The 13,257-nt window shown below is 40.5% G+C and overlaps 1 protein-coding gene across 1 annotated transcript; it reads left to right on the top strand.

Moving 5' to 3' along the window:
• Window positions 1-235: 235 nt before the first annotated feature.
• On the top strand, window positions 236-12,331 carry tmc2a (transmembrane channel-like 2a). Its single transcript, XM_039614482.1, has 20 exons — window positions 236-357; window positions 2,673-2,715; window positions 2,837-3,262; window positions 3,383-3,538; window positions 3,661-3,751; window positions 3,838-3,919; window positions 4,013-4,119; window positions 4,800-4,898; window positions 5,251-5,393; window positions 5,632-5,779; window positions 6,098-6,286; window positions 6,395-6,574; window positions 7,012-7,170; window positions 7,461-7,589; window positions 9,767-9,834; window positions 10,037-10,276; window positions 10,366-10,491; window positions 10,730-10,808; window positions 11,231-11,348; window positions 11,439-12,331. Exons 1-20 carry the CDS (start codon window positions 321-323, stop codon window positions 11,627-11,629), a joined length of 2,811 nt encoding a protein of 936 aa, XP_039470416.1. The 5' UTR covers window positions 236-320; the 3' UTR covers window positions 11,630-12,331.
• Window positions 12,332-13,257: the final 926 nt, after the last annotated feature.

Raw genomic sequence — 13,257 nt, 5'->3', positions numbered from 1 at the left:
ACATTGAGTTTAGTGAAAGACTGATTATTACACCCCCCCCCCCACCGCCCCACCGCCCCACCCTGATAAGCCACAGCTGTATGTCATAGCATCTGTATGTTAATAAAACATAAGTGTCCCAGCTTCTGAGGAATTTGCTTGACTTATCCACGAACTCACCTGTTGAGCAGCTCACAGTCGCCATAGTGACGGGACTGCCGGATACCTGAGTTGGGTGCTTGGCAGGCATCCGAGGCAAAGGAGAGTCAGCCATCTGAAGGGGTCGGGCTCTGTAAGCACTGCAGAGGACGCAGAGGGTCAGACACGTCCTATTTTTCATCATGCCGAGAAAAAGTGACGCGGCTAAAATGGAAGAAGGTGAGTTTATGGCTGAAGGACTGGCGGATTCGTTTAGTTTCACTTGTAATTGAAGAAACTGCAGACAGGTTTACCTACTCAAGGAGGATTCAAACCTTTTTACTTTTGGGTCTAGGGTCTGACATCATGTTGGCTTCCAACTTGTGGCCTCATTTTGCTGAATAAGGTGATTGCTGCAGTAAGAAGATCGCTCAGAAGGCGCGTTAGTGCAGTTAGACGTTCCTGTCCATTGTGCCTGTAAAAGGAAAAAGCCACCTGATGTAAATTTGGCTGCTTTCTCTTTTTGGACCAATGCAACACTTCCACTTACTTTGAAGTTCTCGCAGTGTAAGAGTTAATTGTGTTATTGTAAAAACCTGCATGACTTTAAACGCTCTCAAGGTTGGTGCAGGATGCTCTATAGCTCAGGATATTTTCTCTTGTTGCTCTTGTCCAGCAACACAGGGCAAAAAAAATCCCAAGAAACCAAATATTATGTTTGGCAGTATCTTTTTGTTTGACAATGTGAAACTAGTATGTCACTAATTATGAAATTATATTTCTATCTTTAAAACCCCCGCCCCTAAATTTACAGATTAGGGTTGTGTTCCTTCTTCTAGTTCAACTTCACATTTACTTTCACTACTTCTGCAACACAGGGAAGGAATTAGTCTTGGTCTGCTCACCCATCACAAGACACATCCAGCAGCGCACAACATGATACAAAATACAAGTGCATGTAACAGATCAGTGCAATGTAACAATACCTGTCTTTAAAGTGCTTTTTAGTGCAGTGAGGTGCAGTCCAGACTAATGAACAGGGCAAGAGGCTCAGTTAATATTGCAAATGCATGATGTGTGCATGTGTGTGTAAGTTTCATTGTATAATATATTCAAAGTCTTTCTTGTCTACATGCTCTCAGCTATCTCATGTCTCCTGACACTGCTCCCTGCTGTGTCTCTTCATCTAAAGACTTCCCCGTGCTTTTATAGTCAGTTTATTTCTTGCCCTTTTCACATGGTGTACTTGCACCTCAGTTAGTTATCTGAGCCAATGTTACACAGCACTTCTTGTATTTTCAAGTTTTTTGCATCTTGAATTTGGATTTGTTTTTATGTATTGTTTTGAGAACAAGATGCTGCAATTTACTGAAAACTGTGCAAACACACATGGAAATGCAGTAAATAAAGAAAGAGAACAACATCAAACTATCTTCTGCTTGAAGTGTCAGTATCAGTTACTGTCCTGAAATATTTATATACAGTGTAGTCATCAGTAACTTTTGTGTATAATAATTAAAAAAATCATTGTTTTCTTGGCATTTGACTAAAAAGTAATTAGCATGACACCTGACATTATACTAAAGGTACACTGTATGCTCCAGGGGAAAGAACCTTATCAGTTCCCTCTGAGCTTCGTTCCACAGCCCAAAGACTTGTTTGTGAAGTTTGTCTGTAATTATAGAGGTGTACACATGGGAGTGTGTGGTTGGCAGTCTCTCTGTGTTGGCCAGTATTAGTGATCTGTTGAGGGTGCACCCTGCCTCTCAACCAAAGTCAGCTGGGATACGTTCCATTGACGCTGCACTGGTCATTTTATAAATCACCCCAAAACATTCAAGGGACATTTAAAACCCCGCCACTAAAAATGTGTTAAGAATGTTGCTGGTAAACATTTTTAAGCACTTATCACCAATCGTTTTTATAATTTTAGAGTAAGGTATCCTCCCTTCTTAAGTGTGATACATTCACTTTACAAAAAAAAGTCCTGTTTTTTAAATTTTTAATTAAATTAACGTTATTAACCCTGTAAAACCTGATTCATGAAATAAAGGCCAGAAAGTTCAACTTTTAAAAAAGTATTTAATTGAACCTTCTGACAAATAAAAAAGCATTTAAATATTAATTTGCTTTTATTTTAAATTGTGCAATCTATTGGGTAATTTATTTAGGTTTTTGGGGAAAACAATTACACTCATAATGCGAAAGTGTCAAAAACTCACAAAAACTTGTGTAGCAAATATGATAAACTTCGCATTACATCTGCAACTTGAAATCTTGATTTCTTGAGCAGTAACGACCCCCTGGTTAAGTTATTAAAGTTTTATTTGTTTTTGTTTTTACCACACTTGAGAACCACGTAGGCAGTCTGAATGCATTTTAAACGTGTCATCTTATATCCTGAAGCCAGTTGATGATAAAAAATCCTGCAGGCAAAGAGTCTATAAATGATATCTGTAAGCTGTGCTGGGGAAGGCGGGTGATATGGTTCAAGCCGGGCTGATTATTTGATTGTGTTGTTTTCTTTTTGATTGTGTGTCTGTGTTCTTCCTCAGTTGGGATCGAGATAGACGGGGATTTAAGTGAAAGTGACGGTGAGTGAATAAAACTGCATTTCACTTCTTTATTACAACGATGAAAATTCCAGAGTCTAATTAAATGCTCAGAATATCAACCGTGTGGCTTACACAGATGGTGGCACTCAGAGGAGACCGAACAGGAGGCAGGCTGGAGGAAGAGGAGGCGCAAAGGGACGAGGACGAGGCAAAAAACCTGCTAGCGACGATGAGGATGAGGATGAGGAAGACGAAGCTCCCAGGGGGCGGAGGGGAGCAAACAGGAAGAAGCCGGCCAAGAAACGCGGTGGTGATGATGAGGATGAGAGTGAGGATGAGCCTCCCAAGAGGAAGCGAGGAGGAGCAGCCAATAAGAAGAAAGGAGGCAAAGCCCAGGACAGTGATGATGACGACAGTGATGTGGGGAAAGGAAAGAAGGGAAAGAAGGGAGGAGGGAGGAAAGGAAAGAAGGAGGAAGAGGAAGAGGAGACTAAGGGTAAGAAGGGTGATGGCAAAGGGAAAGGGAAGGACAAGGGCAAAGACAAGGATGATGACAAGGACAAGAAGAAGAAGAAGAAAAAGGGTGACAGGTAGGTCAGAGGAATTCATTGTATCCTCACGATGAATCTTTAAGATTATTTTTAGGCTCCCCTCAATTCCCTAACAGTCAGTCATGTGGGATTTGACTCCGTCTGTCCTTTCTCCACCAGTTCATCAGATTCCAGTTCCAACTCGAGTGAGGAAGAGGAGTCCATGTCAGAGGGAGAGATGGCTCGGTTGATGGAGGAGGTGGAGGAGAAGAAGAAACTAATCGCCAACATCAGGAATAAACCATGGAGGATGCAGCGGCGGCTCAAACACCTAAAGTAATCTCCTTCTTTCTCATGTTACTCATATTTTAGCATTAAACTTATCTTTGACTGAAATATTTGTATTTTTAAAACGGTTTAATTGCATTCTAATGAACATTTTTTCCATTTCTTCACAGAGAGGCTCAAGAATTTGTGGATAAGTTTGAAGGAGCTTTGGGGAAAGGGAAAGGCCGGAAGTGGTATGCCTACAAAGTGATGATGACAAAGGTTAGGCACAATATTCAGATTTCATCCTTGTGTTTGCGTGTGCTTTGCTTCTCTGATTTGCTGTCATTTTGTTTTTTAAATTTAAGAAATGGATCAAGTTTCAGAGGGATTTTGAAAATTTCAGAACAGCGTGCATCCCCTGGGAGAGGAAGATCAAGGAGGTGGAAAGTAAGTTTGTTGTTTACAGCACGTGTGTTTAACAGCAATGGAAACCTCCTTCTGGACAGATGCAAAAACGAAAAATGTTCTCACTGTCCCCAGGCCACTTTGGGTCATCTGTTGCATCTTACTTTATCTTCCTGCGATGGATGTATGGCATGAACCTCGTGCTTTTTGGCTTCACCTTTGGACTTGTGGTTATCCCTGAGGTGACATCATGTTGTCTTGTTACTCAGAAAAATGCAAAAACTGTACTGTTGATGGTCAGATGTTGATGCTTCCATGTACAAGAGCTTTAATCCAATGGGATTGACTGACAGCTAATTTGGTTATTAAAGACAGCAACACAAGGTAGTCTCCACCTACACAGACAAGAATTACCAAACACCCATTTTTCACTATGTAAACAACACTTTGAAGCCATTTACCTTTCCCTCCATGTAAATTCTCAAGTAAAGTCTTGTTTATTTCAGTTTACACACTTAGCGTGCGACAAACATCAGCTCCTGGGTCAGTTAGTTCAAAAAGATAAGAATTCAGAGACAGAGGCAGTGAGATGGGGTCACAAGGCACATTTTTTTTCAAATCGATTCATTTTTTTTTTAGAATCGATTAAACTAAAACACGAAAGCTTTCTTTCATACAAATTTGCCATTGCTAGGAAGGCCACACTGAACATTCAGACATTTCAAGAAGCGTGTCCAGTTTTCCTGACAGCTAAGATCGAACCTTTCTGTTAGTAAACTCTCATTTAAGAACACTAGATGTTGATAAAAGAGAGTCAGCTGATAGCTATTCAATGACGAAATTGGAATTTGTCGCCATGTTGTCAGGAACAAAGTGTACTGTAATTCACACAAACAAATTCAGGGTTTCATATCATCTCCAGGTCCTGATGGGTCTTCCCTATGGGTCTATTCCCAGGAAGACTGTACCCAGAGCAGAGCAGGATACTGCTCAAGACTACTCTGTCCTCATGGACTTCAATGTGAGTTTAATGCAAAATGAACACTTTTCTTTCTAAATACAGGAACCTTTGGTGCTCTATCAAACATCAGATGTTTTAGACAAAGAAAAATAACTTGAGTTGCGATGAATATTCACTTTTCCTGTCTGTTGGCAGCCACAATGGTCTCAAGAGGAAGGAAAAGTAAAAAAATATATATATTTCTTTTATTACCACCTGGAGCACACAAGCATAAGATAACTGTCAGATCTCTGATGGAGCATCTCACCATTTCAATTAATGCTATTTTTTTATATTTTCAGTCTTATCCCTTTTTGATCACTAGGCAAGAAAGATAAGTGAGAAAACATGATGTCATTCCTTCCATTCTCAGGGGTACTGCAAATATTCAGTGCTGTTCTACGGATATTACAACAACCAGAGGACCATCGGTGTGCTGAAGTTCAGGTTACCTTTGTCCTATCTCATGGTCGGCATCGGCACCTTCGGTTACAGCCTGATGCTTGTGATCCGCACGTGAGTCTGCAGCACAGCGCAGAAGGACGCATGCATTTGCCTTTTTAATTGTTAACAGTTCAGTCACCTACTTCACAAACCAGGTGACCCTAAATTCAATGCGCAGTTAAGAAAACGGATGGATGCAGGGATATTTTGATTGATTGATTGATTTTTTGCCAAAAGTTTTGATTAGTTTGTGAAAAATATCTGAAGGTGAATTAGTAGGTACGGTATTTTTTACTTTCTTTGCTTGCAGAATGGCCAAAAATGCTGATGTTGGTGGTGGAGACGGGGAGGATTCAGACTTCACCTTCGCCTGGAAGATGTTCACCAGCTGGGATTACCTCATTGGCAATGCAGAGACCGCTGACAACAAGTATGCCTCCATCACCACCAGTTTCAAGGTAACCAGAGCAATCTTAAAGCCTTTGGGATGCTCAGTATGGAATATATACAACATCCAATACACTTCTCTTACAATATTTTGTAGTTTTTACAGGAATTGGTCTAGCAAGGAAACTTTATTATCTTATTTTATATTGTAGGCATGATTTTATTGTACATAAATAGGGCCATTCAAAAATGTATTCCTGTGTGAAATATAAAGGGATCATAAACGACCTCACCCTTTTAGTCTCTATAATAGCTTGGTTATAACTGCTTGTTATAATGAAAAAGTGCTCTACTGACAGTCAGTTCCCCTCATGTTTGGCTAAGAACAGGAGTCCATTGTGGACGAGCAGGAGAACCAGAAGGACGAGAACATCCATCTGCGCAGGTTCCTCAGAGTCCTTGCTAACTTCCTGATCACCTGTAGCCTCGGTGGCAGTGGGTACCTCATCTACTTTGTGGTGAAGAGATCTCAGGAGTTCGCCACAAGGGACGACCTCAGCTGGTACGAGAAGAATGAGGTAATGTTGGTCACAGTCACAATGCTTGTAAATACTTAGCTCGGTTTATATAAAGATGATGGAGATCGAAAATAAAAGCTTATGAATCATTTTGACTGGTTTGTTCAGATGGAGATCGTCATGTCTCTTCTGGGGCTGGTGTGTCCACCTCTGTTTGAGACCATTGCTGAGCTGGAGGACTACCACCCTCGGATTGCCCTCAAATGGCAGCTCGGACGCATCTTTGCCCTCTTCCTCGGAAACCTCTACACGTTTCTGTTCGCCCTGTTTGATGAGGTCAACACCAAGGTATTGCAGCTGTCGTCTCCATTCAATTTGACAGTGGCACATTTATCTGAGTTATTGTAAAGTTGAGCCAAAATTTAACCTTGTACAGAAGCACTCAAATGAAATGGTTACATATATTACAAAAATTTACCTCTCACATTAAGATTTTTAAAAATTTTACTTTTCTCTCTGTTGCAGTTGGAGCAAATAAATAAATAAAACTGCACATTACAAATATTAGAAGAGTCCATCATCCACATTTCAAACTGGTTAATTGAAGGAAAATCTTCTCCAATTAAGATCATTATATCTATATCTCTATGTCTCTTGTCTCTATATCTCTGTCTCTCTCTTTCTCTCATATCTATCTATCTATCTATAGCTCATCTATCATTATATCAATATGTATACATACATACACACACACGCACAGAGATTATCTTCTTTGTTCTCCTCAGCTGGAGGAAGAGCAGGCCATAAAGAACGCCTCCATCTGGGCCATGAAGGAGTACTACGCTAACTACTCACGTCTGATGAATGACTCGGAGGCCACCCCACCTCCAATGGACCCAGCTGATGTCATTAGAGGACCCTGCTGGGAGACTGCAGTGGGCATTGTAAATAAAATGACAACTTATTTTTTATATATCTATAAACATCTCAATTGCAAGACAGACCACAACCACTTATTTTAAATGCATGTCTTCAGAAAACATAATTACTTGGGTCTGGATAATGTGATCAGAAACTTCCTCCTTCTTCATCTGATGTGCCAAAAATTGGGAAATTATGGAATACCCCCAACACAGTTCATATTTTTTATGCATCACACAGAGCAGTTTTAAATTACTCCAAAGAAGGCATGAACTAGAAGTGTTAAAATTTATGTTTAACTGTGCTGTTCCAGGAGTTTGTGAAGCTGACTGTGTCAGACATCCAGGTGTCCTACCTGACCATCCTGATTGGTGACTTTGCCCGAGCCGTGATTGTGCGTTTCCTCAACTATTGCTGGTGCTGGGACCTGGAGGCTGGATTTGTAAGTCTCTTGATTACCGTATTTTTCGGACCATAAGGCGCACTAAATTATAAGGCGCACTGTTGATAAACGGGTCTGTTTTCATACATAAGGCACACCCGATTATAAGGTGCATTAAGCGAAACAAAACAGTCAGATAAGTCAAGCTTTACTCAACTCATTCTTCTTGCTTCCTCCACTTCCGTACTATTGATTCATTAATGTTGAATTCTCTCGCAGCTGCTCTATTCCCATGTTGTTGCAGTATATTAACCTCGTATTGTAGATGAATTATCTCAGCTGTTCTCCTGACTGAAGTTTGGTCCGTTTACAGCATCCTGCCATGCGATTGAAGTTAGCGTTTATCCTCCAGCTTCACTGTTTATGTTATGCTAACATAGCTGTGTTGCTGGCGATCACTTAGCACATCATTATATACCAGCTGGTCCAACTTCAGTAACCCTACAAACATCACTGCTGTTTAGTTTTCTGTCTTCATTTATGTTGGAAGTGATAGCAGAGCTGTACGTTTTAATTTTTTCAGAAATCTCTCAGTCAGAACATGCTATATCATGTTTAGGTGGGAACTAGCGAGCTAACTTCCTGCTAACTTCTAACTCCGTTAAATTTAATAAATTCTGTTTTCATGGATGCCTGGCCTGTTAAACTTAATTGTTACACCTGGTAACGCAGCAACGCTGATCACTTTATTAAAGGTGAAAGAATTCAGACGGTTTTTAACTCTCAGTGATGCTGCAGTGTTTGTTTGACTTTGGGACCTGAAGCGGACGGAGTTTTGGACCCAGATTACTCCGCGAGGCTCCTGAGTACAAAAGCCGCAATGCTCTGACAATCCATCAAGCGGTGCGGCTTCGTAGCTTACCAAAGTCGCACTACAACATTTTTTGACAGATTTTTGAGTGCTGTGTACCACATAAAATTGGTTCGAGGTCAGGAAGCACAACCGGAATTCATACATATGACGCACTGGATTAAAAGATGCACTGTCGATTTTTGAGAGAATTAAAGGATTTTAAGTGCGCCTTATAGTGCGGAAAATACAGCAAATTAATGTAAACCAGGGTCCCCATGTCCACGAGGGCGGTGTCCCTCAGGTTTTAGATGTTCCTTGATCCATCACAGCTGATTTAAATGGATAAATTACCTTCTCAACATGTCTTGAAGTTCTCCAGAGGCCTGGTAATGAGCTAATCATGTGATTCAGGTGTGTTGACCCAGGGTGAGATCTAAAACCTGCAGGGACACCGGCCCTCGTGGACTGAGATTGAGGACCCCTGATGTAAACTGTCCACAGCTCCCTCATATCTCTGGACACTGTACATGTGGAGAGGAGCCTCAAACTGAGGCTAAATGGAATCCAGTCGTCATTCATTTATAACCTTGCTTTCATAAGATGTCAATATGTCTTCGGTAAAACAAGATGTAGTAATATGGATTTTATTTAGGAATACACCAGAGGTCCACTGTAGGTTTGGACATTAGAATCGTGAAGCATTTGATGAAACCTTTGATGAAATGTGGCTCAATAAAAATTAAGAGAACACTTGATTATCACAGTATAACACAAAGTCTGTTAAACTTCAGAAATAATAATCTGTCTGGTTAGGAATCATAAACCATTGTGGATCCATTTCAGCTACTTTGGTGCAAATGAACATAAAAAAACGCGCAGTGCTAACAAAATGATAACTCAAAACGATAAAGTAATGTTTTTGCAGGTGGTGGCCACAGACACTGGCTCTCACCTTATCCCTAACCCTTTCCCCTTAATTTTCTCTGATTGTGTTTTTTTGCTAGTGTCCTTGGTACTATTCTTAGTAGTTTGGAGGCATTTGCCTGAAAGAAAATCTGGCACAAAATCTGACCCCCTGTGAGTAAATACTTGGCGAAAGTGGGAAGGAAAAACTCCCTTTTCACAGGAAGAAACCTCTGGCAGAACCAGGCTCAAAATGAGACCAAAATTGATCTAAAAATGTATCCTTTCATTCATTTTGTTAGATAGTTTGCAGAACTCATCCACCTGCATACTGGAGCTAGAGGCATGACCACTTGACAAGTGCTGGTGTCTTTTGAAGCGTTTTAATTGAATTACCTGACAAATATTAATGCTTGCTCCAGTTTCCTGTACCCACTAGTCTGTTTTGCTGCGAAACTAATACTTGTCTTTGTCCCTTCAGCCATCATATGGTGAGTTTGACATCAGTGGCAATGTTCTTGGATTGGTCTTCAATCAAGGCATGATTTGGTACAAACTCTTCTTATGAGTGCCATGTACACTGATCTACAATCCTTCTAATTATCATGCCACTTTAAAGCTGAGAAACCATTTATGTGATAATTATAATACATCTTTTTCCTACTCAGTGTTTTTAAATTTGACCTATTTCTGGTGATAACCCAATCTCGTGCTGGTATTTACCTGCTCACTTGATTCTCTTTGATATCAGGATGGGAGCATTTTATGCTCCTGGGCTGGTGGGCATCAATGTGCTCCGCCTCCTCAGCTCCATGTACTATCAGTGTTGGGCTGTGATGGCCACTAACGTCCCCCACGAGAGAGTCTTCAAGGCCTCCAAGTCCAACAACTTCTACATGGGTCTCCTGCTCCTCGTGCTCTTCCTCAGCCTGCTACCTGTTGTCTACACTATCATGACGCTGCCACCTTCATTTGACTGTGGGCCTTTCAGGTGATAAAAAGCACAGATATTAATCTGAACATGAGATACATGAAGTGATTTGCTAATATGAAATACAGCAAGTGAGTTATTGTTTGCAGTGGAAAGGACAAGATGTTTGACGTGGTCATGGAGACGATTGACCTGGACCTGCCGGCTTTCATGGGGACGCTCTTTAGCTATGCAGCTAACCCCGGTCTCATTATACCAGCTGTACTCCTCATGGTGTGAGTGCAGACACACATAAAACCCATGCATCATTTTCAATTTTGGCCCTAAATATATTATTACTCATTTGGTGGAACGTTTTGCCAATTTTGTAATGTTAATCTTATGTAATCATACATTCTAAAACTGAACAATAGAAGCACAAACTGGCCTACATGCGGGTGTGCAATTACTTAAAATCCCTTTTTTTTAAAAGAAAATTTCAAGAAAATGAATCCTGTCCCATCTCTTTTACAGGCTCGCCATCTATTATTTGAACTCAGTATCTGAAGCATACCAAAACTCCAACATGGAGCTGAAGAAAAAGATGAAGATGGTGTGTAGAAAAAGTCCACAGTTCAGTCTGCACATGTGCTGAATGGGGCTCTTGCTGTGGAGCTGAGCACTGCTGAAACTATGACTTGGAATAATAACTTTTGAGCAGAAATTTAGCTAGTGATAGTGGTCGTGATGTTTGATAGAGACATTTATGTTTACCTCAAGGCACTCCTGAAGGTTTTTACTGCTAATGAACTAATGTTAGATCCAAGATTGTTATTACATGCCATCAGACATAGATTCCCTCTATTTTGGGACATTAAGTTACTTAAAGATCTGCTCAACGAACAAGCCAGCTGTAATTCCTAGTCTTTTCTTGTTTATAGTACATCATACCCAAAGACCATATTGTGTGCATCTATTCTTGTGTCCAATAGAAGCTCCAAAACTATTACTACCTAACTCTATTTCTCAATCCAGGCTCGCGACGAGGAGAAGAATCGTCGGAACAATGCAGACACCACCAACCAGGTCATGAAAGACCTGGAGGACCTGCTGCCGAACCGATCCCTCATTCCCCCTGATCCACCAGAGCCTGGTCAGAACCACACCCTGATGATAGCTTTGATTTTCAAAGCGTAACTCTGATTAGGCTACAAAGTGGACTGTTTTCTCTCTCCCTGAACAGAAAAACTGCCGGAGCCAGAACCAAAACCAACAAAGACAAAGCCCGGGTCAGCCGGCAAAGGTGTTAACCTGCAGAAAGATGTGGCTCTTGCATCGCCCAATCCTAATGCTCGAGCGCCAGTAAGCAGGCCACCTGGACCCAGAGGACCTGGACCCGGTCGAGGCCGTGGGAGAGGGCCACCTCCGAGATAACAGCGAAAGAAACTAATGTTCCTGTAGGTTGTTTTCATTCCTCAGTCTTTCTAAATTTCACTGAAGACTTTATTAACAGCTCCTTGAAGTCAGCTGGAAAGAATTTTTGGATATTTTTATCCTATAAACTGTAACCCACAGTACAGTCCATCTATGTTTCTGCTCAGTAGCTAAACTGCAACCATATTTAGCCCTTTTAGCCAAATGTATGGCCCAAACGGGACATCTCTTGGTCAATAGCTTCTGTCTAAACTTGAAATATCTGACATGGCATTGTTGGTGCCAGGTCTAGATCATAATAATACAAAGACAGGGAGAGAAAAAATGGTGAAAGTCAAATAAAGAAAGCTAAAGTTCATCATCCTGCATTTTTAAGTAGATGTGGTGAAAGATAAATAGGCAGCCAAATTGTTTCTGATTGGCTGGAAAATTATAATATATAAACACTCAGGTGCAACTTAGTTCAACTTAACAACTGTAAGGGCACATAAACTATTAAACTAGATAGAAGTAGCCATATTAGTAGTCACTGATTTAATTTCACTATGTTAATAATGTTAAAATAATGTGATAATTTTGAAGATAACCTACCTACAACCTAGATATACATCCATTTACTTAAGGTAGAAACAGTGTGTGTTCATTTTCACATATTTTTTCTTATATTTACACCAACTTTGTATTAATTGTATGAGACTGACTTTCCAATAAAATTCTTTCAATAACATTTGTAAAATATCAGCTTACTTTCTTTATTTGCTTCTATTTTCTGTTTCATTTATACTATAAGTGATTGTCGTGTAGTAAAACTGTCAGAACAGTTGCCAGTATGTTATTAATTTTTCAATTTTCATACTATTATATATTGTATACTACCATAGGTTACTGTAATGATACCATGCCCTTGATTACTGTAAATTTGGTGTATTTATGCTATTAGCAGCATGATTGCCAGTATTAATGTTGATTTTACAGCTTTCTCTTCCACATATGCACTGTACTCTCTACTATAGTGATTCTTGTGCCTATCTGCTCACTTACCTGAAGGTTCAGCTTTCAGCCAGCTCCAGTCCTTACACCTGCCTCAGCCTCAGCCTCACTTACATCATTGGAACTCAGTACTTTTGAGGAATCACACCTCCCGGCCCACTTTCCACAGCACCTGCTTCCTCAGTTCTGGGACCCAGCCTACCCTCTGACATATCTCATCCCTACCTCTGCACTCTGGACCTTAAATAAGATAATCCAACTTAGTCACTACAAACACCATTCCCTCATTACTCTGTATCAAACAGAGCTAACTTCATTTCTTGCTGTCCACAGACACTCCCAGACCCTCACCCCTTGTGAATTGTACACACACACACACACACACTGGTATTTTATTTTGCAGTTCACCTGCTGTTATGTTAATATACTCAGACCTTACAGTATGTTCCCATACTTGCCAAGAGTAACAGTGAGTTGCTGTGTTTCCTTCAATATTCCCCTACTACTGACAGCAGCGTTTAGTTTTTTGTTTTTATAATATCATGTAGGAAAAACAGATTTAAAAATATAGAAATTATATGAGTGGCACCAGGGTAACCTTATGATACCACAGAGAAAAGAAACACTGAGCTCCAGCC

Source organism: Oreochromis aureus, linkage group 7 (assembly GCF_013358895.1).
Source record: "Oreochromis aureus strain Israel breed Guangdong linkage group 7, ZZ_aureus, whole genome shotgun sequence".
Taxonomy (NCBI): Eukaryota; Metazoa; Chordata; class Actinopteri; order Cichliformes; family Cichlidae; genus Oreochromis; species Oreochromis aureus.
Note: the sequence above shows the minus strand (reverse complement) of the source record. Positions and strands in the feature narration are given on the sequence as shown.

Bases quoted from the DNA above. Each gene is read 5' to 3' on its own strand.
- tmc2a (XM_039614482.1), top strand. From the start codon at position 321: ATGCCGAGAAAAAGTGACGCGGCTAAAATGGAAGAAG. The intron at 2,716-2,836 runs GTGAATAAAACT...GAGACCGAACAG, and splicing joins TTAAGTGAAAGTGACGGTGA to GAGGCAGGCTGGAGGAAGAG. The intron at 7,590-9,766 runs GTAAGTCTCTTG...TTGTCCCTTCAG, and splicing joins GGGACCTGGAGGCTGGATTT to CCATCATATGGTGAGTTTGA.